The 27,330-nt window shown below is 40.5% G+C and overlaps 1 protein-coding gene across 1 annotated transcript in view; it reads left to right on the forward strand.

The window, feature by feature from the left end:
• The window catches only part of LOC136885391 (pseudouridine-5'-phosphate glycosidase), a 228,461-nt gene that overhangs the window by 123,009 nt on the left and 78,122 nt on the right, over positions 1 to 27,330 (forward strand). The window contains exon 9 of the mRNA XM_067157904.2: positions 2,774 to 2,837. Coding sequence (XP_067014005.2) covers positions 2,774 to 2,837 — 64 coding nt within the window. The remainder of the gene's footprint in view (positions 1 to 2,773; positions 2,838 to 27,330) is intronic.

A 27,330-nucleotide genomic window follows, 5' to 3' on the forward strand; every position in this document is an offset into this window, starting at 1 on the left:
ATACCTCGCCTGGGGACTGGGTGTTTGTGTCGTCCTTAACCTTCCTTTCCTCACATTCAACACACTACACTTCCGCAATTACACTTACCCGCAGGTTCCTATCATATGGTGAGAGTAGTGGCAAAAGATCTACAGATGTCGACGCCACGAACAAATATTTTTTTGAAAAAGTCCAGCGTTGAGCCCACAACATCCTATTCTTTACTGGAGGATGAGCAAGGGTTCGTTAAAACCCTTGAAGAGCTAGTAAAACAGGTCGAGGACAGTCGTGAAACCAAGGATCGTGATGAGCTGCTTAAAGACTTCACTGGCTGCATAGCTTTTAGGGTAAAGAAGAAGAACATCGATATAGAAAGAAAAAAACAGGTCAACATACAAAAGGTGGAAATTAGATTTCAAAAACGTCTAGAGATAGTTTGATGCAGCCTATAGAGAGACGGTACACCACTGTGGTGCAGATGGAAAGAGAGTTCAAATTTTACCACGGGTAAGAACTGAAAGAGGGTTTTAACATCATCACAAACCTTTTGGATATCCTGAAGAAGAAATTCCCCGAAATTTATGAGCTTACAAGTTGCTTCGTGAGAAGCCGTTCTTTTGTTCGAATGGACGTTTTAAACAAAAGTAAGAAAGACATTCAAGAGACCGGGTTTCAATTAATACAATACCGATAAAAAACGAAGAAAAGCAAAGAAATTCCACTGATGCTATAGATAAATGTGTTTGTTATTCTTTTTTAAAAATATCAGCATTATTCTTTGTACATAACATACCTGTTTTTTATGAAAGGCTACTTATTATGTTGTATATGAAACCAGTGCTAAAAATGTTAATATACAGGATCATTAATTTATACAGCCTATCTAATGTTAACGTGGAATTTGTCAGCTCCTGGCACTTGGAGAAGAACATTTACTATAGTGTTGGTGTTGTGGACAGTGTATATAGTTTCCCAATATTGCTGTAACAACGGGCATATTTCTTGTGATCATCACGCTTTAATGTTCGAGTCTGTAACAATTAGAGCCCCCTTGTTATTGTTATCATAGGTAACATGAGCATATGGCATGGCCATTCCACTGCGATTACAGTCTTAGCATTGTTACAACCTTTTATACAGATCGAAATACTTCAGAAACGCTGCTTGATTCACACTGTATTTGATCTCCTATTATTACTCTACTGTAATAGTGAAGTGGAATGCCTTTACTGAGGTGAAGTTAAAATATCAGTGAAGTTATCTCTAACTCGTGGCTAAAACAAAATAGCTCACCTCAGCCTACGCCCTACCTCATACAGAAGACAAGGCGCTGAGGGTTCACGATGACGTCATCGACGGCCAAGCGTGGTGGGGAGGCCTGCGCGTGATCCCTACCTCTTACTCTGTCTACCTTGATGTAACCTCGTTTTCTCTAAAAGAAAAATTTTCCCCTCCAATCCGACTGCACCATCGTTTTTAACACAACACGATGAGCATCTCTGACTTTTTTTTTCCCCCGTCGGTATAGTTCTGATACACCCTGTATATCACGTCTCAGACTACTGCAAATTTTCGATCTTGAAAACACAGTGACTAACGATGGCTACCGTATTTCATGGGCGAGTTCATTTTTAAATTACACGCTCATTTCATTTTAAGAAATCAGTGATGAAAGGGAAAATACCGCGAGTAAAATGAAAAATCCCAATTACTTTGCAGAAGTGTCAACTTTTAAAAGTCAGGATTTTTTTTTGCGGCATATCTGGTCATGTTATGACACATAATTGATGACGTAACTATGAAAAATATTTAACACATTATATTACTCAATTATGTAATTTCTCTTAATTTATTTATAAATAATGACATATTACATGCATTTTATACATACTTTTTTTTTGCTAGTTGTTTTACGTCGCACCGACACAGATAGGTCTTACGGCGACGATGGGACATGAAAGGGCTAGGAGTGGAAAGGAAGCGGCCGTGGCCTTAATGAAGGTACAGCCCCAGCATTTGCCTGGTGTGAAAATGGGAAACCACGGAAAACCATTTTCAGGGCTGCCGACAGTGGGGTTCGAACCTACTATCTCCCGAATACTGGATACTGGCCGCACTTAAGCGACTGCAGCTATCGAGCTCGGTATTTTATACATACTGAAATACTGTATGAATATGAGCTTTACAACACATGACTCTTTATTGTAACTACGTTAGGCTTCTGCATACATTTCTGAAGCAGATTCATGGCCAAAGCACTGGTCTTGTTGAACGGGCTTTAGGGTTTAATTTTTTCCAGAATTATTTTTCAGGAAGCTTTGATCTGAGTTGAGGCTTTGTCCTTGTAAATATGCTAAATATAGTCTCGCAGTCGACTTTGCTATGTGGAAATGATACAAAGCATTACGTCATTACACCACTATCTTGCCACTGCCCACTGAACATCAGTTCTCTCCAGCTACTTAAAGAACGAGATTTTCAAAATATACAGGAATACTAAATATGTTCTCAAAATCAGGAGATAAGTCTCTGCGATCAGGAGAGAGGGAGGAAAGGCCAACAATAGCGAGTCTCCCGCTTAATTCAGGGGAGTCGGCACGTCTGAGTTTGTTAGTAAGTTAGGAGAAAATACGCGAGTATATATGGTAAATGTTAAGCGCTATAAACCTCCACCTGGAATAATGTAGGAAAAGCTTTGCTAATAATCCCTTCTGTTTGTCCTGGTGTTGGTGGTAATTGGATAAGGTAGCACCTAATCTTTAGAGTCATTAGTAAGCTGTGTTTTCCTGACAGGCTTTCGACCACACCCACTGCCCACGCAGCGTCGAGGGACCTGGTGCCGGATGACAAGCGACCGGTAAGTGATAACATTATCCCAGCTTTGGTCTACTTTTCATACCATTTGCTCTTGTGTGTTTGAGGACTTGAAGCGCGAGAAGTACAATATAAGATAACAACAGTAATAATAAGAGACATGATTTTCTCGCATTAATGATAAACGCGAGAAAAAATATGAAGCGTGTTTGACATATCTTAATGAATCGCATGATTCTGCTTAAGAAAATAGTTATTTTACTTCTCCGCATTAAAGCGATAAAGTAAATTTAAAGCGAAATTTACTTATTTTGTCTTAAATGCGAAAATGCAGCCAAATTCGTAGAAAATACCAGCTTGAAAATGCGAGAAGATGAATGGAAGAGAACAAGTATTTCTCATTTCGGCAAAAATACGTGTTCGCTTTAATATTGTAGGAAATCCCTTAATGACACCTGTTACCAAAAACTTGTCTGTTTAAATAAGCAAGTTGAATGTTGCATAGCTGTAAATTGCTGGCATTCTGTAACAAACCTATGAGTGTATACTTAGTCTTACTGGTTACCTTCGTTGGAAGGCAGTATTTCTAAATAGAAAACAGAAAGAACATCTATCATTTCGATTGTTAACTTGCTGAGCTGCTACAGTGTTACCAACACCACACAGTGATGCCACATGGCTTCATAGTAAACTAACCTCCTTTTTCCTCGTTCATTCGAACCGCCGAGTAGACGACTAAAACAGGGTGAGCAACATAAAGCGGAACCAGTCCCGCAGCCTGCACACGGAAAGTGCGTGCGCGAGAGGAAGTTCGTGAAACTTTTAGTGATACTTCGTTTTACGTGGGTGAGGAGTAAGGAGGGAGCTACCCCGGTTCCAGTAATACTGCCAACGGAATGGAAATGAAATCTAAATTGAATCGATAGTATGATCGATCGATATGAATTTTCTAAACCGTTGTTTCCGTGTAGGAGTTCTAGGTTGTTCCTGTTATGTACCTTGATTTTCCTCACTCATGTTCAAGTTTCACCTATAGTTTGACTTTGCTGTGTAAATAACAACAGTATCTAAAGTGTTGCAATTATACTGCCAGATGTCTCACGCTGATGCATAATTGATTCATATTTTTTTGTATCAGAGTTTGCCAATACGAATCTCGAAGATAACAGAGGTCTACCGATTCAGCACTAGGCCTAGGGAACCGAAGTATCACTGAAAGTTTCGCGTACTGTAAATATATTGTCGCTTAAGCTATTTCTAACAAACCGACAATACAAAAAATGAAAGGACTCGCATATACCTCGCCAGGAGATGTTGAAACTGACTCCCTTCGTTGTTCAAGCATTTCTGGCACCTGCTTGCGAAACCCTCTGTAGTTTCTATTGAGAAATGGGAGCAATTTCTTGACGAATGTTATTTCGAAGTTCATCTACAGTGTGTGGATATGTTTTTTACACTTTCTTTCAATGCCCCCAGAGATAAAAATCGCAGGGGGTTAAATCGGGGCACCGAGAAGGCCATGTTGTTAGTAATAACTCTCTCTTCAAACACTGCATGGATTTCCTGTAAGGAGAAGTGGGCTGTATGTGCCGTCGCATTCTTGCTGGAGAAACGTGACACTTCTTTCCCTCTCCGTTAATTCTCCAAAAAAATAAAAAGGCCACAAAATTGTTTGCACATACCTATCACTGTTGATAGTTTCAGAAAAAATGGGCCTATTATTCTCTCGCCGCTAATAGCGCACCGCACTCCTATTTTTGCATCATGCAGGGGTACTTGGTGAAGCTGATTAGGCTTCTCAGTATTCCATTAACAATTATTTTGTGTAATACTATACTCACTTAGGTGAACCCACGATTCGTTCGATAAGAACATTAGAGTCAGTATCTCCATCATATATCGCATTTAAAACCCGTTCACAAAGTCGCATTCGTAATGCAGCGTCACCTGGTTTAAGTTCTTGCGCTGCAGCAATTTTATACGGCTTTAATTTCAGTAACTTTGTACCCGTTCGAACAGAGCCATAGAAAATTTACATTTCTTGAGCACGTCATCGAAATGATTTTGTAGGAGACCTTTCCAGAGCGTTACCAGTGTTCTTGTGTGAGTACGTTTCTTATCAAGAATGTATTTACTAATCTAAGAATCGAAGTCCGACCTGGAACTTGAACATCAGGAAACTTCGCTTGAACTCTTTGGGGAACAGAATACAGATATCCGAGTTGAGCCATCTGAGCCATTTCGCTGAATTCACACACTGTACTAATGTCACCAACGAAACACGTGCTACGTTTGCAAACGTTCAACAAAGACTGAAACATTGTGGGGTAGCGCGACCTTGAGTACATCTGGGACTGTATTTCATCACCGGCCGACTCGTTCACTCACTCAGGAAATCCCGCGCACAGGATGGAGCGGTTCCGCTTTATTCTGTTCACCCGGTATAATGGCGTAGGCTTTCTACAGCCGATGTCAGTCGACTAGCTTTGATGGGTTTTCGGGATATTACATACCGTACACGTTTCAAAAAGGTCGACGCTTCAGCTGCACTACGATGGCAGCTGGTGCTGGTGTGATTTTTGTTTCGAGAGGAAGTACAACTAGGTAATCATCCTCAAAGTTGGCTGGAACCGAACCGAAGGAAGTTATTTCAACTCCTACCCTAAAGTAAGGGTTGGAAGGCCATCAGCTGAACGAGCAGCTCTAGGGCCGTATGTTTGGAGTTTTGAGACATAGATTTCAGTTTCTGAATGATAGCACATACACGCGGAGATCACGGGAGAGAAATCCGAACCGCACCCACCATTGCAAAAACCTGTCATTGCCCGTTTACTTTTTAAAAACATATTACAAATAATGCAGTACCGTAACAGAAGGTGGGTATAGTTAAATGTATTTTGCCTGTTCTTTGGCATATTTGAACATGTTAAAAAGATATAGAATAGTAATTAATTATAGAAATTTAAAAATCGTTAATAATACGTAGGCAAGTCAATAAGTACCTACAATTTTGCTCTAATTGTCTTTAGGTTAGCTCTATGGCGTTGTGTGTTCGCCAGCCGCTAGATGGCACCGTTGTCTACGTCTGTGGTAGGTTACAGCGTTATCAGATCAGTACCGTTTGCGCTGTTGCGACGTAAAGATGGCCGCACCACTCTCTGTTTGCACCAAAGATGAACAGCATTCCGTAATCAGTTTTCTGTCGTCTGAGGGTGTACCAGGAGCGGAAATTCATAGAGGGCTTTCAGCACAATATGGGGACAATGTTTTTTCCATAGCGAAGTGTTTACCAGTGGACTGAACAGTTTATAAGGGGTCGCACGAACGTGAAGGATGAGGAAAGATCCGGGCGTCCATCTGCGGCCATAACTGATGTCAATATTGAACAAGTGCGTGATATGATTCTGAATAACAGACGAGTGACTGTTGATGACGTGGCAAACCATATGCACATTAGCCATGGTTCTGCACATGAAATCATGCATAACAGGCTTAACTTTCACAATGTCTGTTCAAGATGTGTTCCAAAACAACTCGTTGAAGAGCAGAAGCGCAAGCGTGTGAGAATCTGTCAGCACCTACTAGAACGTCATGCTAACGAAGGTGGAACGTTTCTGAAACGGATCGTTACTGGAGATGAAACGAGGGTTCACCACTTCGAACCAGAGAGAAAATGTGAGAGCATGGAATGAAAGCATCCGCTGTGACAAAACATTGTCCCGTGTGGTGCTGAAAGTCTTCTATGAATTTCCGCTCCTGGTTCACCCTCAGATCACAGAAAACGGATTACGGAACGCTGTTGTTCCTTGGTGCATGCGCAACAGCGCAAACTCTACTGATCTGATAACGATGAAACGTACCGCAGACGTAGACAACGGTGCCATCTCGCGGCTGGTGAGCACACAACGCCATAGAGTCAACCTAAAGACAATATATTGGAGCGGAATTACAGATACTTATTGACGTGCTCTCGTAATAACAACTAGCCGAAACCCGTCAAGACATGACGGTCAATGGTGTGTAAATATTTAGTGAAGGATTTATATAGGCTATACGACATTCTTTGTGCAATCACTTTTTGGCAGTATTGTACCTTTAACGACATCATAAGTTCTCACTCTTGACATTGCAACGTATACCATGCCTGAAACCTGCACGTTCTAGTGTTTTCCCTTAAGCTTTATTGATCATGATACAAAATGTTTAGCGAATTGGAAATTAGTGACGCTTAAAAGAAAATGAGAGTGTTTTATCTGGAAGAGTTAAAGAATCTCTAGGGGTTGTAGATCTCTGCCTATTTTGAATATGCAGTGTACTGATCGGCCTTTGGGAAGCACAATGGTGGCTATTCCTGTCCACGTTACTAATAAAACACGAAGCCCTAAATTGAAGCACTTTTGAATTAAGCACGAAACCATCGATGAAAAATGCATTCTTGACAATTGTGTTATTTTGTTGCGACACGTCAAGGATTTCATTAATATAATTGAAAGTTGCTCCTGGTTTGCTGTAAGCACAATGTCAACCAAATAAGATTTGAAAATTGGCACATTAACAGTTTGCTCGTAGGAAAGGTACAATCCTTCGGGTTTCCATAACAGTCAATTATGACACGGAGGATTGACTCACTTTCCTAACTACTGGAGTGGAAGAAGTTCACAGCCTTAGCTTTAAAATTACGACACGGAGACAAGGACTTTTACATTTCTCCGACATCACTCCAAGCTAGCAAATATAGCGAGAACTACAAAGACACAGTAACATTGCGCCGAATACCTTCTTCTCGACAAAGCGACTCTCCGCAACTGCAACACAGCACAGACTGGAACAGCTGAACAGGAAGACAGCGCATGCGTGCTTGGCCTCTTCCACCTCCCCTTCAGCGCTACCACAGGAGGTCTTGAAGTACTGGCGAGCGCATTGGCTAATCGGAATGCTACATTTTTCTTTAAAATTTAAAAATATACAAGAAATTTTTATACATTTTAAGACACTGCAAATCTACAGGCCAAGATCTTTATTTAGAATGCTTTATGATGTCAATTGCTTCAGCCGTTCTCTGAAAATCGATTTAACAAAAAATAGCCTAGTATTTTAAATATATAGGTGATGATAATAATAATAATAATAATAATAATAATAATAATGATAATAATAGTGATATCAAAATCCGACTTCCGTATGTTATTTATTGAGTTTACCTGAGCTGTTTGTATTTTAACAATGATAATTATACTATGCAACAAATTTTAAGGTTACAAAAGCTTTTTTCGAAAATGTAGGCGTTCTTTATGTATTTCGATCTCCTGAATTCGAAAATGATACTGAAAACATCGTATCACCCACAGTTTTTGCACAAATCGCATAAATTTGTAATTAATGGTAATGCAATTTAATGGTATTATACTATTCTGATTGATATTCTGAGCTTCATATGGGGTTTTAGTGTTTATTATAATAGACATGAAAACACAATATGAAGCTCAGAAGCGGTACATCGCTTTCAACTGTTCAACATTTGCGCTCCTAGTGGCACGTAGCGAACTGTCACGTTGCAAATGACGCTGCCTTTCCGTCAGTGTGTTTTGTTTGTGGAAGGAAGTACGTGTTATTAGTCTTAGTGCAGAATATCTACCCGAGGTTGTGTAAACTCTCCTAACAGTTTTTGTTATATATGTGGTGAAAAAGGACTGAAGAAACATTACTACTTTCGTGAAAAAGGTCTACCATGCCTGTTTCGGAGTGAAACTCGGTGACATTGATAAACCATGAGCTCCACAGGTCATGTGCATTGTGTGTGTAGAAGATTTACGACGGTAGGTGACAGGAAAGAAGAAGTCATTACGATATGGCATCCCTATGGTCTGGCGAGAGCAACAGGACCATACCGACGACTGCTACTTCTACTCTTGTAAGGTAACTGGTTTCAACAAGAAGACTATTGAATATCCGAACAACATTCACTCAGCTATTCGTCCTATTCCACATGGCCCGGATTTACCTATACCACAGCCTCCGCAGATATTAGATACGGATGACAGTGATGGCATGGATGCCGTGCAGGAGACGGATGATACTGACTTTGAAGTAGGCACAGATGAGGCCCCTCTTCTGTTAACTCAGCCAGATCTAAATGATTTAGTCTGTGATCTGGGACTGTCAAAGGATAAAGCAGAGCTCCTAGGGTCAAGACTGAGTGAAAGACATTTCTTAGCACCCGGAACGTCCGTTACATTTTATAGAAAAAGGGACTTGATATTCACGCAATATTTTTCTCAAAATGACGTGTTAGTGTACTGCAGTGATGTAGAAGGTTTGATGGGTCAGTTCAACATTCCGTACGCACCCGGTGATTGGAGACTGTTCATTGATTAATCTAAAAGAAGCCTGAAGGCAGTTCTGCTGCACAATGGTAACATGCATGCCTCAATACCTGTCGGCCATTCTGTGCACCTGAAGGAAACATACGACAATATGAAGGTGCTTCTTACTACCATTCATTATGAGAATCACAATTGGATGGTGTGTGGCGATTTGAAAGTGTTGGGTCTGCTTCTAGGACAACAGACCGGATATATCAAGTTTCCTTGTTTCACCTGTGAATGGGACAGTCGTGCTGGTGGCAAACATTGGGAGCAAAAGCAGTGGCGCCGAAGGTTGGAATTGGTTCCAGGCGACAAAAGTATCCAGTGTGACCCTCTAGTGGAAAGAGACAGAATACTCTTGCCACCTCTGCACCTCAAACTGGGCATAATGAAGCAATTTGTCAAGCATTACCTAGGTGTGGCAACTGTTTCAAATATCTATGTAACAAGTTCCCCAACCTGTCAGATGCTAAGCTGAAGGAGGGTGTGTTCAATGGTCCCGATATTCGGAAAGTAATGCTAGAAGCTAGATGTAGATTTCCTTAATTCAGTGAATGCCGTGAAGCGAGAAGTTTGGACTGCTTTTAAGTGTGTGGTTCAAAACTTCTGGGAAACAATCGCAGCCCAGAGTATATCGACATAGTGGAGAATATGCTGACGAAGTTGAAAATGCTGGGATGCTCAATGAGTTTGAAGTTACATATTTTAAATTCTCACCTAGATTTTTCCCTCCAAACCTGGGTGCTGTAAGCGAGGAACAGGGTGAAAGGTTCCATCAGGATATAAAGGACATGGAACGACGATACCAGGGAACTTGGGATGTTTGGATGATGGGCGACTACTGCTGGATGCTTCACCGTGAGCACACAGAAAAGCAGGGGCCACGCCATGACAACTAAGAAAGCACGGAAATAATTACGTTAGTGCATGTTTTTACCACATTCTCTGTATGCATCTGTTCACTGTTCAATATGTTGTTGGTTTAAATTTGTATTCTAGTTCAGCATGATTCGTGTGCCATATATATATGTACTACTTCAATATGTGATATCATTATTAACAAAGTATACTTTTTGTGCCAAAACTGTGGGTGATACGATATTCTCAGTGTCATTTTTGAATTCAGGAGGCAGAAATACATAAAGTACACCTACATTTGTGAAAAAAGTTTTTTCCCTGTTGCATAGTGTTGTCTTGATAGCAATAAGTGGTCATGCTAACAACATGATAACGGTGGTATTGTCTTAACGGAAAGATCTTCATGATAGTAGTAAACGCAAAAACAAAGTCCTCACTGTACAGACCATGAAGGTCCTAGAAGGTGTGGAATGTAAAAGCTTCCATTATCCGTAACCACAGCACTTGGTGGGGTAGAGTGGTTAGCTCTACGCCCGGCCACCTTTGGCCCCAGTAATTAACCTGGTACTCATTTTTGGTGTAGGCTGAGTGAACCTCAGTACCATATGCACCTCCGGAAGTGGAAATTTGGTTTTTAAATGTTTCGACTACCTGACGGAGAATCGAACCCAAATCCTTCCAGGTGAACCGAGCACGCCTTTACGCCTCGGCGACGCAGCCCCTCATCATAGCAATAATGAGTTCAAATAAGAATAGTAAAATCATAGCCTACTATATAAAATGGCTATTAGTAATCTATATATTTAAAACGCAAGGCGTTTTCTTTTGCAAACCGCCGGGCTGAGTGGCTCAGACAGTTAAGGCGCTGGCCTTCTAACCCCAACTTGGCAGGTTCGATCCTGGCTCAGTCCAGTGGTATTTGAAGGTGCTCAAATACGACAGCCTCGTGTCAGTAGATTTACCAGCACGTAAAAGAACTCCTGCGCTACTAAATTCCGGCACCTCGGCGTCTTCGAAGACCGTAACAGTAGTTAGTGGGACGTAAAACAAATAACATTATGATTACTTTTGCAAACCGCCGACAAATCCTCTCTTGACCAATTTTTATGAAATATGATTTAGATGAAAGATACTTGTAGATTTGCCAACACTATTATTTTCTTTAATTCAGCTATTATTAGTAGTTTATTTAAAGAAATTAACACACACATAATGCTCTTCGCCCTTATACGACAAGTATGCTTTCCGTCTACAATCCGTGGATGACTTCTGATTGACCAATTTTCAAGTTATCTGCTTTAAACTAAAGATACATATATCTACATTCCGCATCACTACGTTTTTTTAATTGATAGTTAACACTTTAATATTCATTTTTCTGACGAAGCTTCCTCACGGCTTCACAAAGCAATTACAATCAGTTTCAATAACTGACAAGAGATGGTAATGCTGTAGTTAATTCTGTTTGGTTCTCCGACTGTCAACAGATGACGCTACCACAGTTCCGTTCTAGCAAGGTCTATACCAGTCTATATCAACGAGCTACCGTAGAATAACATAAAGAGGTGGAAGGCGCTGCCTGGCTGAAGCTATTTGAACGAACGTCTGCCATAATATCGGTGGCCACAAAAGCAAGGGGGCAAGGCCCTTGAATGACGGACAATGTTGAAAATACGCATTGCAAACCCACTGGTGCATAATTAAGACCGTTAGCTGAAAGTTTAGAGCATTTATAGAGTGCGAATAACCTCACTTCATCCATATTGCGGCGTGAGGCCAACATCACGATCAGTTGATTGTAGGGTAGTTGGAAAATGATAACGAGAATCTTCATACAGTGACATGCGAGCAGGCCACGAAATCGGAACTCTGGTTGACTGTTGAGGTTAAGCATGAACATTTATGACCGAAATTCTTAAAACAAAACGGATCTACGATAAGTTACAACGTCATTCTGATCATATTTTTAAACGTATTGCATCCCCTGGAGTATCGCTATAATTGCTGAATATAATTATTTATGCTTGGTGTATGTTTGACTGAAATAGACCTACATCAAACCAAAGCCCAAGTGTAAGACACAGTTCTGGTCACTCTTCCAGAGTTCTTTGCAGCGGCAATTTTGAGACTATAGAGCAGGGCCTCTCAGGGTGCATGCACTGTGCACGGTGCAAAAGACGACTTGGCTTGGTTGACCAGAGTGCAGACCCCCCACTCCTCAATTTGGAGCAGTAGCGCTTACTCTCTCTTTCCTCACGCCTCTCGCTCGCTCCGCCTGTCTCCCTCTGCCCCACTTGCGCCGTAGCGCTCCAAATCCGGGCTGAATTGACCCGAGTATAGCCGAGTAGAGCCGAGCTTAGCCGAGTAGCCCAGAGACGAAGCGTTGATCCGAGCCATACCGAGCGGCACCGATGCACAGTGCACGAAGCTCTTGCGCCTCGCTCTGCACGCGTGAGATTTTGGGCGTTTGAGAGGCCCTGCTATAGAGATCTACTTTCTGACGTCTGCATGCTAGCCAGTGCAATGATGAGTGTTTAACATTCAAATCTTTACTTGTTGTTTATATATCAAAAGAGTTTACTACAAACGGGTTTGTCCGATCCGTTCTTCCGCGCCGATTTGCTTCATGTTTGTTGTATTCTCTCCGGAATTACCTGTCAGTGAATCATGAGACATTGCTAAGTCTCCAAGTTCAGCCAACTATGAGTAATCATAAAATGAAATCTTTAAATGATCACTCCAATTATTGCAGGCGAAGGCTTATCCTAACCTGCAATACTTAGCAGGTTGCTAAGCGACTAACACTTTAATTAATATTCTGATATATGTGATTTTCATCCTTAGTAATGCCATTGCAAGAGGCCATGTCAAGACAGAGTATACACCAAAGACATTAAAGATGTATAGACTGCTAAACATACTCGTTACAGCGCCCCTGGTTGAAGCACAGCGAACTAACTTTTGCCTGCAACTGTCATGGCGGCTGCCACTTCTTGGTCTTGACAGTTAGCCCTTATCAGTTCAATGAATTGATGAGATTATACGTTATTGCATATTAAATATATATTTAAGAATAAACACGACATTTTCAAACATGCTTAATGTTGCATTGATGTTATAATGAAATAAGCGCAGTGAATATGGTGAGCATTTGCTTGGTTAAAACGAGAATTACGTATGTAGAAGGATGGATAATTCGGCGTCATACACTAACAATGAAGTCATTCACTACAGAAAGACATGTTATACGTACAGCAGTTCATTGAGGAATTCACACGCCTTTTCATGACATACCTTCAGTGTCATTCTGGTATAATTTTTGAATTTTGCTCCTTTGTCTGGTTTGTTACGTTTTATGCTTTTTGCTACTTATGGCTACTTTCTAAGAACTACTGTGCGACATGCAGCACATACGTCCGTTGGTTGCGGTGTAGAATATCTCTACGGCATCCTCTGCCCGTCGTAAGGGGCTACTAAATGGGGTAAAGTTGAGAACACCTGACCCCTGGTTGAGTGTAGCATTCCTTCCACATACGGTATCCTACCAGCTTTGCCACTTTAATATTTCTACCGGACCTCTCTTGGTCAAACCTCAACTGACTTCATTCTACTGAATTCATAGCCTACATTTATTTATTTATTTATTTATTTATTTATTTATTTATTTATTTATTTATTTATTTATTTATTTATTTATTTATTTATTTTAACCTTGCACACCTTTTCAAAGACCGTACTCCATCACACAACAACTTCTGCAGAGCCTTTCTATGCCAGATTCAGAGGAAATAAGCATATGTTTTGCCTACAAGTGTCATGGCTGCCAGTGATTCAAGTAGATTCAAAGATGGCCATCAGATTAGCAGTCTATATTTTTAATGTCGTTGGTATACACTTCTTTTGATCACGGAAGAATACTATTCCCTGCTAGATACTCTTTGATTCTCTAACCTTTCCAAGCTTCCGAAAAACTTGCATGCTGCTAAGATAAAAATAAGTCTACGTACAAACAGACCCCATCATGACATGCCTTAAACATTATCTGGGAACACATATTGAAGGATAACCTAGATACTCTACTCTAGAAAGAGTGAAGGTCGTGTATCTTTAAAAAGTTCTCTGGGGGGCAAGAAACACTCCTTCGAGACTAACCTATGAGCTCACAAAGCAGCCGTTGTATATAGAAGAACTGCTATTAAAAATGCCACTGCCTTCTACGCCACGATACCAAGCTTTACATCAAGAACTGCAGGATAAACAAACGAATATATGGATAGATTTTTACCAAACGAACGACATGATTACGTCAGAATGGATGAATTCTGACTGCGAACCGCGGCATACTATAACGCGCTTCTTGTTAAATGTTCATAAAACCATTGAAAAAGGGCACGCAAAACAATATGACTACGTCAGGCATATCAAGACGAGTTATCTGACCTGCTGTGGAGCAGCGCGGGTCCTCTAGTTATTATTATTATTATTATTATTATTATTATTATTATTATTATTATTATTATTTATTAGCGCATGATGCATGACTGAATGGTCAGCGTACTGGCCTTCGGTTCAGAGGGTCCCGGGTTCGATTCCCGTCCGGGTCGGGGATTTTAACCTTAATTGGTTAATTCCAATGGCCCGGGGGCTGGGTGTTTGTGCTGTCCCCAACATCCCTGCAACTCACACACCACACATAACACTACCTCCACCACAATAACACGCAGTTCCCTACACATGGCAGATGCCGCCCACCCTCGTCGGAGGGTCTGCCTTACAAGGGCTGCACTCGGCTAGTAATAGCCACACGAAATTAAAAAAAATATTAGCGCATAATGCATATAAGACGGTAAGACTAAAAGAATATGTACAATATATACAATTTACAGCATTAGGACCAAAAGGAGAACAACTTTAAATATGGATCGGTATATATTTAATCCATTCAATTGCTTCTGGAATTGGCTGCATGAAGATCTTCCAAGGACCCAGGATACATATGTAGAGGGCATTCCTGTAAGATATGCTTGATGGTTTGCACTACATACTGTATCTACAGTCACAACGCGACGAGTCTATCCAGCCCCACCTGTTCGGGCAGTGCCACATCGAATTCTGTTCAGTCGTGACCAGATAGCCCGAGCGAGATGCAATCCACGAGGTGGAGATTCAGACCCCTCATCCTTCCATGTATTTTGGGGGTCAAACCTAGTTGAAGTAACTTTTATAGCATTTTTGTAGGCTGGTTTTCGTGATTTCAAACTTGATGTAGTGATTTGGGTGACGTCATGGTAGATTGGAAGAACGTCATTCTTCATTATTCTACGCCACAGACGGACAAAAGTTTCCTGTCTCCTGGTGTGAGGGGGAGCAATATTACTCAGTGCAGGTAGCCACTGAGATGGAGTGCAGCACTGCCTTCGTAATATACAGGCCGTACTGTAGAAAGCGCGCCAAGCCTATCAGCTGATCGATTGAGGAGTGAATGTTACAAATTGTACTTGTGAATGTAAATCATAAGGATTGGGAGCATTCTTAGGATAATTGTGACCGTTGAGAGACAGAAAGTTATATTTAAGTATATTGCATGTTTTTTTCTTTAAATTTATCACATCAGGATGTACGTAAACAGCTATTATTAAGATAATGAGTCCTCATAGTTTAGGTTAGGCATAGTATCTTCACGTGGTGAGTAATGTAAATTCAAGGGACGTAATATTTCTCGTGTAATTTATTCATTTAATTGTTATCGTATAACTCGTTTTGGTGGAAATATAATGTGCTACAAATTTAAATACAGTGTGTGAAAGTTCGCATTTGCCACAATGCTAAGAACGTGTGCGTACCACGAAGAAAATACAACTATACAAGTAAATAGACATTAATATTTTCATTTTCTTCGTATGGGGGCAGGTTACCTTTATTAAAAGCGAAAATCCCAACCGAAAAAATACCTATTACGAAGAATAAAGGTCTATGTTTCACTCATTTTCGAGAGCTGATAATGAGTTCTGCTCTTGACTTTCTTGTTACACGTATTTACAGCAGAGCGTTTTATTGCTGACTAGCTGATGTACCCGTGCTTCGCTACGGGATTCTCAGAAAGACTGACTTTGTGGTTTTCCTAACTGAAATCAACATAAGTCATTACAAAAACGTAAGTATGAATGTAGCGATTAAAAGCAATGCTATCATATAAAATACTCGATCAAATGGAAAGCCGCACGTTTTATCACTTTTAACGAACAGTGCTGCGGTTAGATTGCGGTGCCAGTCTAATAGTCCAAAGTTCCAGAGCTGGGATGACCAGGCCGCAGATTGCCATGAACACTGATCTGCCATTATTCCGCTAAATATGCACACTGTTTATTCCAATCGGTGCCTCAGAGTAGGGATTGAATAGCCCGAATGCTATGATGATCCAGTGTGTTACGTACCAGTAGTATCAGAAAATTTATAAACCAGGGGAATGGCATGCCAAAGAAGAAAGTTGTCTAACTCCCCAGCTACTTCCCATCAATATTCAGGCAGGCTGTTACACTCTGTACGACTGGGCGAGTTGACCGTGTGGTTAGCGGTGCGCAGCTGTGACCTTGCATCCGAGAGATAGTGGATTCGAACCCCATTGTCGGCAGCGCTGAAGATGGTATTCCGTAGTTTCCCACTTTCATACAAATCAAATGCTGGGCCTGTACCTTAATTAAGGCCTAAGGCACTCCTAGCCCTTTCCTATCCCATCGTCGCCATAAAACCTATCTATGTCGGTGCGACGTAAATCAAATAAAAATACTCTGTACGCAACAGTAGTCCTATCTACCGGAGATGAGGGGCAACAGAAGACACAAAGCACATCACGACAAACAATGATCAATGTAATGTTATTGTTGATCAATGTTAGGTGCTTTCTATATTGTAGGCCTTCACATTTAGTTTTCTTTCGACTCTGTGATTTGTAAAATATTTTATACCGTAAACTGTAGTTTCTTATTCTACGACTTACGTGGCGATTTTCATTAAATACTGTTCACCCATTTTCTCGTTACTCGGCGCTGATATGGACTTAGTATCAAAAATCCAAATTCATGAATATGTTTGTGATCATAGCCAGTACGGTAACAATGTATAAGACATGAATAATTAGGAAATTTAATACTATATAACCTTAGTTATGTAGTATTCATCGATTACACCTCTAATAAGAAATATTTGAGAATTACATTTTAGGCCTTCCCCTAAACTACCATTTTACTTAGCGTGAATAAAATAATTTACAGCCTAGACTATAGCGACTTATTTTCTGACTTTGCATACCGATTTTCATCAAGATAGGACTACCAATAACAACAATATTTGAGAATTAAATTTTAGGCCTTCCCCTAAACTACCATTTTTCTCAGCGAGAATACAATTATTGACAGCCTAGATTGTAGCAACTTATTCCCCAACTTTGCATACCCATTTTCTTTAAAATACGACCACTAATAACATAAATAGTTGAGAATTCAATTTTAGGCCTTCCCCTAAACTACCATTTCACTCAGCGTGAGTAAAATTATTTATAGCCTAGATTGTAGAGGCTCATCCCCCGACTTCACATACCGATTTTCATTAGACCACTAATAACATAAATAGTTGAGACTTCAATTTTAGGCCTTCCCCTAAACTACCATTTCACTCAGCGTGAGTAAAATGATCTATAGCCTAGATTGTAGAGGCTCATCCTCCGACTTCACATACCGATTTTCATTAAATTCTCTTCAACCGTTTTCTCGTGATGCGTGTACAGACAGACAGACAGACAGACAGACAGACAGACAGACAGACAGACAGACAGACAGACAGACAGAAATTACGGAAAAGTAAAAAGTGCATTTTCTTGTTACTATGGACATGACCGATACAGAAATACCATTATTTTCAAATTCTGAGCAATGTACAGACAAAACTCTTATTTTATATATATAGATACAGAACAAGTATAAACGTGGACAGTAACCAATTGAACCTACATATGGTTATTTCTTTGGTTCGTAATGTTGAGTACGCGCTGCCTCTTCTCCCCAAAATTAATGCGAGTAAAAACCATTCCTCGGCAGTTTCCGTGAATGTGGGAAGTAACTAATACATCTGGATGATCAGTGCATTAATATTTGGTAAAACATGGGCTATTCCTAAACAAAAAATGATACAAATGTTTGTATAGAAGAAAAGGTCTCAAGAAAGTCTTCGAAGGATAGTGCCAGAAGTGTCCAAAAGAAACTAAGACAGCTACTGTATTTATGGCCATTTAGAGGTATGGAAGTAAAGTTTATTATTGCACGTTTGTTGTCTCCATATTTTTATTAATGCATAATGATTATTTGTTGGGTAGATTGACGAGTAAAACACTGAAGCTTTGACCGCGCAGATCGCACTTCAAACCTACTTCTCCTAAAATTACATAAACCTGACTTACGGGTTATGATGCGATTACAGGTTTTCGTGATCTAACCTGTAATATTAATACAACATGTGTGAATATTTAATAATTACAAAAGGTACAGACGCATCATGTCCTTGCATTACACGGGTCGGACGAAGGAAACAGTTCGCCTCTTTGTGTGACGTCATCGGAGGTACAGTACGGCCTGTACATCACGAAGGCAGTGAGTGCAGTGAAGAGCGCCAGTTGTCTGGCGGAGCTGGATATCAATCAGTTGGGAATGGGAACTGTTCAACCATATGCATGGACAGTATTCAGCTGGGGAGTATTAATAAATACATTTTATATATATAATTTCGTGTGGCTATTTCTAGCCGATTGCAGCCCTTGTAAGGCAGACCTTTCGATGAGGGTGGGCGGCACATGCCATATGTAGGTAACTGCGTGTTATTGTGGTAGAGGATAGTGTTATGTGTGGTGTGTGAGTTGCAGGGATGTTTGAGACAGCACAAACGCCCAACCCCCGGGCCATTGGAATTAACCAATTAAGGATAAAATCCACGACCCGGCCGGGAATCGAACCGGGGACCCTCTGAACCGAAGGCCAGTACGCTGACCATTCAGCCAACGAGTCGGACAATAAATAAAATTAAAGAACGGGAGCGAAAGCTGGGTGGACTCAGGATATCTTATTCTTAAGTTAGAAGTAACAGACATGAAAGTAGCGAGAATGATTGCTGGTACAAACAAGTGGAAACAATGGCAGCAGGTTACTCGGAATGAGGAGATAAAGGCTAAGTTAGGAATGAACTCGATGGATGAAGCTGTACGCATAAACCGGCTACGGTGGTGGGGTCATGTGAGGCGAATGGAGGAGGATAGGTTACCTAGGAGAATAATGGACTCAGTTATGGAGGGTAAGAGGAGTAGAGGGAGACCAAGACGACGATGGTAAGACTCAGTTTCTAACGATTTAAAAATAAGAGGTATAGAACTAAATGAGGCCACAACACTAATTGCAAATAGAAGATTGTGGCGACATTTAGTAAATTCACAGAGGCTTGTAGACTGAACGCTCAAGGCATAACGGTTTATAATGATAATGAATGGATAGATAAAAGAACGGAATGCGTTTCGTTGATAAAATCTCTCGGTAAATGATGCTGGATGAGCCAAATGAAAGATTATATAAATGTGATTCATTTATGACTTTACTAGACTGAACCTTTATAAAAATTTACTGTGGAAGAAGCTGTTTGGAATCAAGCTGGAATCTGTAGTACAAGCTGCCTTGGATTCCAGACTTTTTGACGCCTCTTTCTACTGTTTGCACCACTTTTAAAATAAAATTAAAACCAAATATGCGTGTTATATAATTAACTAGCTGATGTTTACGTGGCAATGACGGGTCCGTTTTTGTGATTACAACAGTGGTGCTATCTAGTGGAGGAGCTAACAGTCAGCTTAATGCAGCCATAGGATGCATATCGAGCAGGCGGTGGTGTAATGTCATTGCTGATACTGTAAAGATCGGCAGATAAGTAGCGGTCGGAGGGCGGCAAGCGAATAGTTCGACGACAACTCACCAGGTTCGTAGTTAAGCTCCCTACATCTTCCACTTTTAAATGTGCACAGTTCATTCAAATTAAAGTATTTTTATTTTAAGTCCCCTCATACCTCACACTGATATTTACATTCATTTATACACTGCTGTATCAAATTGAACATGCAGTTTCAGTAAGACAAGGTTTTTGAAAATAAATAAATAAATAATTGCCAAATCAAGGCTATATATATTTCACAGATAGAAACTGCGCCGCTTTCCTGGTTTTGTCGATAAGGTTTTACTGAAGTTATAAAGCTTTCCTTCATATTGAATTTTATACATCTCTCGGACTTCCGTAAATGATTTGTGACAAACTTAAAAGTGGCTTTAGACACTTTTGTAAAAGAAGCCGCGGAAGCCCATCATCACAAGTGTCACATTTTATTTCTTTTGCGAATTTGTCTTTCAGGGAATTGAAGCAGTTCTTTAATGATTATTTTCGAGGAAAATAATGAAAACATGAAATGGCGTATGGCTTTCAGTGCCTAGAGGATCGAATTCGCCAGGTGTAGATGTTACGTTTTGTCTTCCGTAGGCGACCTGCGCGTCGTGATGAGGATGAAATGATGATTAAGACGACACATACACCCAGCCCCCGTGCCAGCGGAATTAACCAATGATGGTTAAAATTTCCGAGTCTGCCGGGAATGGAACCGTGGACCCCTTGCGACCGAAGGCCAACACGCTAACCACTTAGCCATGGAGCCGGACGAGGAAAGCAATGCACAGCTGCAATAACAAAATCAGAGACAATTGTAATTAGTAATTAGTGATACAAAAAAAAAAAAAATAAAAAAAAAACTTTGGATAATCTTAATCCTCCCCGGTCATGGAATCTTGTCGAGTGCAGTGCTGGGTTTTTGAGTTGTAGGTTACTGGGCGAGTTGGCCGTGGGCGCAGAGGCGCGCGGCTGTGAGCTTGCATCCGGGAGATAGTAGGTTCGAATCCCACTATCGGCAGCCCTGAAGATGGTTTTCCGTGGTTTCCCATTTTCACACCAGGCAAATGCTGGGGCTGTACCTTAATTAAGGCCACGGCCGCTTCCTTCCAACTCCTAGGCCTTTCCTATCCCATCGTCGCCATAAGAACTATCTGTGTCGGTGCGACGTAAAGCCCCTAGCAAAAAAAAAAAAAAAAAAAAGAAATGAGTTATAGGTCTCGATATTACAATGTGTTCTTTCTTCTGCTACGCAGACCAAGTCTCCTGCTATCATAGCAATTGCAATGTTGGCCGTAATTATTAGCTGCAGTTTCTGAAACGAAATAATAAGCCGTTAAATACAGTGAAATTACGGCGAGTGTAGAGGTAAGAGTTGGCAATATTGCTATGGCAGAACAATGTTTCTCTTTTAGTACACGATACAGTTTCTCCTAGGAAAAAAAAAAAGTAATAAGAGAAATAGTGTCGAGTCTTTATTTTAGTGGAAATAGTAGCGGAAATAAATTATAGTAATGAGACTGATTTTCTTTGAATATTTCACTGGAATTATACCTTGGATAGATTTGTCCAATTTTTGAAGATGTTGTGATGGAACAGTAGGAATTTCGGTACAAACGTAGGTAACAGCTTTGCTCTGGCCAGTAGAGTAGAGTAAGGGTCGTCAAATGGCGGACTCCCGTCCGGATCAGAACGAAAGGAAGAAAGAGAACAAATTACGATAAAACAGTAAAAAGCAGATGGCAGTAAGTGTTTACTCTGCAGCTTGCTCCCTGTTTCAGTTTGTAGTTGTCATTTTTGAATTCCTGTGCAGAGGAAGCAAGAGCTTCAAGGAGGAAAAATTTCATTTTCAGAAACTTCCTTCGGTATCTTATAAAACATCTGAATATTTTCGCAACAAACCGCAGGATCTCTCAACATGGGAGCGTGGAGTAATATAGAGACTGGCATTACTTGATCTTACTTCCAACTACAACTCTCTTGCTCAACACTTACTCTCTCCCGACTTTTGTGAGGCATAGCTGGTAACTTCCACTAGCTGAATACCCTTTTTTCGCGCGGGATATTGCGTTATTTTGATTTTTAAACGATAATGAGCATTCTTTGTTTGAAGCTCAATAGCAAGGTTCTTAGCACTGCTTGAGAAACACCGCAAGGGGCTGCCTTTGTATCGTTTCTCATGTCGAGTTCAATTTTCAGCAGATCCCCTTGCCTGCTGCCTGGAGAGTGTTATTTTCTGCAGGTCCTTTTTCCTACTGCCTGGGGAGTTTTTTCGGCTGGCCTCCTTGCTTACTGCCAGGAGAGTTTTATTTTCTACAGGTACCCTTTCCTACTGCTTGGGGGGTTTATTTTATGCCTGGCCCCCTTGCTTACTGCCTAGGGAGTTTTATTTTCTACAGGCCTCCTTGTTTACTGCCAGGAGAGTTTTATTTTATACAGGCCTCCTTGCTTACTGCCTAGGGAGTTTTATTTTCTACAGGCCTCCTTGCTTACTGCCTAGGGAGTTTTATTTTCTACAGGCCTCCTTGTTTACTGCCAGGAGAGTTTTATTTTCTACAGGTCCCCTTGCTCACTGCCAGGAGGGTTTTATTTTATGCTGGCCCCCTTGCTCACTGCCAGGAGAGTTTTATTTTATGCTGGCCCCCTTTGCTACTGTCTGGAGAGTTTTATTTTATGCTGGTCCTGTTGCTTACTGCATAGGGAGTTTTATTTTCTACAGGCCCCCTTGCTCACTGCCAGGAGAGTTTTATTTTATGGTGGCCCCCTTGCTCACTGCCAGGAGAGTTTTATTTTATGCTGGTCCTGTTGCTTACTGCCTAGGAAGTTTTATTTTCTACAGGCTTCCTTGTTTACTGCCCGGAGAGTTTTATTTTATGCTGGCCCCCTTTGCTACTGTCTGGAGAGTTTTATTTTATGCTGGTCCTGTTGCTTACTGCATAGGGAGTTTTATTTTCTACAGGCCCCCTTGCTCACTGCCAGGAGAGTTTTATTTTATGGTGGCCCCCTTGCTCACTGCCAGGAGAGTTTTATTTTATGCTGGTCCTGTTGCTTACTGCCTAGGAAGTTTTATTTTCTACAGGCTTCCTTGTTTACTGCCCAGAGAGTTTTATTTTATGCTGGCCCCCTTTGCTACTGTCTGGAGAGTTTTAATTTATGCTGGTCCTGTTGCTTACTGCATAGGGAGTTTTATTTTCTACAGGCCCCCTTGCTCGCTGCCAGGAGAGTTTTATTTTCTACAGGTCCCCTTGCTCACTGCCAGGAGAGTTTTATTTTATGCTGGCCCCCTTGCTTACTGCCTAGGGAGTTTTATTTTTCTACAGGCTTCCTTGTTTACTGCCCGGAGAGTTTTATTTTATGCTGGCCCCCTTTGCTACTGTCTGGAGAGTTTTATTTTATGCTGGTCCTGTTGCTTACTGCATAGGTAGTTTTATTTTCTACAGGCCCCCTTGCTCACTGCCAGGAGAGTTTTATTTTCTACAGGTCCCCTTGCTCACTGCCAGGAGAGTTTTATTTTATGCTGGCCCCCTTGCTTACTGCCTAGGGAGTTTTATTTTTCTACAGGCTTCCTTGTTTACTGCCCGGAGAGTTTTATTTTATGCTGGCCCCCTTTGCTACTGTCTGGAGAGTTTTATTTTCTACAGGCCCGCTTGCTTACTGCCAGGAGAGTTTTATTTTATGCTGGCCTCCTTGCTTACTGCCAGGAGAGTTTTATTTTCTACAGTTCCCCTTGTTTACTGCCAGGAGAGTTTTATTTTATGCTGGCCTCCTTGCTTACTGCCAGGAGAGTTTTATTTTCTACAGTTCCCCTTGCTCACTGCCAGGAGAGTTTTATTTTATGCTGGCCCCCTTGCTTACCGACAGGAGTTTTATTTTCTGCTGGTTCCGTTGCCTACTGCATGAGGAGTTACATTTTTCTGCTAGCCTCCTTGTCTTCTGCCGGACGAAATCACGAGTCTTCAGGTCGTTTTATATGAAAATCTATATACATATAAAATAACATGTCCTGACTGACTGACTGACTGACTGACTGACTGACTGACTGACTGACTCGTCGCCGAGCCAAAACTACTGGACATAAATAAATTAAATTTTGGGGATACGTTATAGAGTATAGGTGCTCACTAAGGGAGAATTTTTTGATATTCCGTCGCTAAGGTGGTGAAAACGGGGTGAATTGTTTAAATGGGCATATCTATATCTCAAAACTTAAAAGTTTACAGACGTAAAAAATAGTATTTAGAATCTCCTTTAAAAATAAAGAAACATGCATTTTCCCCCCGGAAAATCCCCTCAAGCGGGAGCAAAAAAGATGAAAAAGGGATTGAATACCTTTTATGAGGATACTTGTATCTCAAAAACTGAAGGTGTTACAGACACGAAAGTTGGTATTTGGAATCTCCTTTATAAAGAAACACGAATTTTTTGTTTTTTGAAAATCCAATTAATGAGGGGTAAACAAGAGTGGCAAATGGCGTGAATGTTTAAAAAGACTATATGTACAGTATATCTCAGAATCATAAATTGTTACAGACGTGAAAATTGGTATTTGGAATCTCGTGTAAAAGTAAAGAAACATAGATAATTTATTTTCGGAAATTCTACGTATGTGAACTGAACTAAAATGAGAATATCTCATAAACTTAACTTATCTCATCTTAACTTATCTCATAAACTTAACTTAACTGAACATTGGTGTTTTTAATCTCCTTTAAAAATAAAGAAACATGTATTTTTTCGGAAAAATCACTTAGAGGGATGACGACTGAAAAGTGGGTTGAATTCTTTTTATTAGGATACTGATATCTCTAAAACTGAAGATGTTACAGACGTGAAAATTGGTATTTGGAATCTCTTTAAAAAATAAAGAAACACTTTTTTGTTTTCGAAAAATCCACTTAAAGGGGTGATAAGAATTGGAAAACAGGGTGAATTTCTAAATTGAGTACCATCGCAGATGGAGAGACCTCATGAAAACCTACCTTGCTTCGGACTTAAAGAGGCCACATCGTAAAAACGATTGAATATGGCTGATAGTGATAGTGATATCTACAGTATATGTCAAAAATTTAACATGTGTCAGTCGTGAAACTTGGTATTTGGAAAGTCTTTAAAAAATACAGGAACATTCTTAAAAATTTCGGATAAGGCACTTAACTGGTGTGAAAAGAAGTGAAAAAAAAAAGAGTTGAATTCATTTTTATGAAGATACTTACATCTCAAGAACGGAAGATGTTACATACGTGGAAATAGGTATTTGGAATGTCTTTTAAAAATAAAGAAACATCCCAGTTTTTTTTTTTTTCGATTTCAGAGAAGTCTGTTTCTCACATGTACAGTTCTATGTCGCATGGTCATCTTTGCCCCAAAAGGCAATACCACAAACGTGGTTTACAAAGAGTTTCTGGGGTAAATGGAACTCAATTTTTCAGTGAGTTTTTATACCTTAGGGATTTTCAGATACAGTAGCGAGGAACGATTACTTATAACAAATTGCGAAATCCATGCGAGCGAAGCCGCGGATAACTGCTAGTTTAAGATATAGTTAAAAAAACGGGGTTCCTTTAACGAAGTTGTGGTAGTGATTATTGTTTTAAGAGAAAGTTCTGCTGTGTAACCATCATCTATTAACTCTAATCAGAGGGTAAAAATGAAATAGGCCGCTTTCGGAGAATGATTCTGTTATGACTTCAGTAAGGCTGAAATTGCTTTTAAGGATTTGCCGTGGAAGGGCCTATGTGGAATGAAGCTCCAATCTGTAGTGTAAGCTGACTTGGATTCCACAACTTTTAGTGCTTTCTCCTACCGTTCGCGTTATTCTTATTTTAAAATGTATGCGACTAAGTAAGCCTTTTACGCAGTTAACTGGAGGTTCTGTATCCTGCAATGACGGGTCTGTTTTTGTGAGTACGACAGTAATGCCATCTATCGGAGATGAGTGGCAACTGCCAATCCTATAAATCATTCCATGTTAAGAAAACACTACTGCTCTTCTGGACCTACACACCCCGTCATAAACGCCCAATTCTTCGTGATATTATAGAGTACTTTATATTGTATTATGAAAGAAAGAAAAAGGATGAGGAATTATTTTTGTTAACATCGAGTTTTCCACAGCCCGTACTTGTAGACATGATATGCCGTGTCAAGGTGAAACTCTTTACGTTTCGCAGAGAACTTTGCTCCGCGTCTTCAGGAGAAAATCTCGACTGTTCCCGAGGAAGTCCTCTACAATAAAGAATGAAGGTTTGAATTTAAGAATATTTTACAGTTGGAGGTTTGTAGTGGTACGCTCGTTCGTCACCAGGTGGCTCGCTGTATGCTGGCGCAGCGCTCCAAGCGGGAGCTGACAACAACATTAAGTCCCAAATGAGATGTTCTATCACACTGTGTGTGCGTGAGAAGTGTCAGAGAGGAAATCACACGAATCAGGAACGAATATGGTAGAAGAAAATAGAAACTAATAACATACAAGCAACGAAAGACACCAGTATAGAATAGTAGAGAGCTGAAGAATGGAAAGAAAGTATGTGGAGAAAACTAGCGGATGATAATGATATGAGACGGTGTAGAGGTGCGGGGCTTCATACCTGGTGTACACACGTATGAAAGTATGACATTAACACACAACACATAGCTTGGAATGGACCAACTGGTGATGACGAGCGTACGAATTTGGAAAACACCATAACGAAATAGCAATATAGAAAGGGCAGGGAAGAGAACTACCTTCTTCTTTTCTTCATAGGGCCTCTAAATATTAGTTCCTAATTAGCGTCGACCTCTAAGATCTTTTGCTACCATGTTTTTCCTTCATTCCCACCTAGATATACCTGCTCCCTTCACAAAGCTGCAGGTTGTTCTTATTGGGTCTTCTTGGATTTTTTCTCTCTCTTTACCTGGTAGTCCTAGAGTAGAGAATCTGATTCTACCCAGCGCCTCACATTCGAAAAGTATGTGTTCAGCTGATTTCTCTGCTTCACTGCATTTCCTACATATGTTGTCTCTTATTACTCCAATTCTATGTAGGTGCTTTTTCATATGGCAGTGTCCTGTCAACAGTCCTACTACCCATCTTATATTTTCTCTGCTGAGTTTTAACAGTTCTTTAATATGCTTCGTGTTTGGTCCTTTTATCAGTTCCTTTGCAAGCCTGCATCCTGGAGTATTTTTCCAGTTCTCCATTTGTTTCTTTTGTACTCATTTTCCTATGGTGTCGGGCTTGTCCATAGGAAATCCCCCATACAGGTTCTGGGTCTACAAAATTTGTTTCTGCCCCTTTCCTGGCCAGTTTATCTGCCTTTTCATTTCCTTCTATACCTGCATGCCCGTATTATTTTGACAATGTTGTAC

Source organism: Anabrus simplex, chromosome 14, assembly GCF_040414725.1.
Source record: "Anabrus simplex isolate iqAnaSimp1 chromosome 14, ASM4041472v1, whole genome shotgun sequence".
Classification (NCBI taxonomy): Eukaryota; Metazoa; Arthropoda; class Insecta; order Orthoptera; family Tettigoniidae; genus Anabrus; species Anabrus simplex.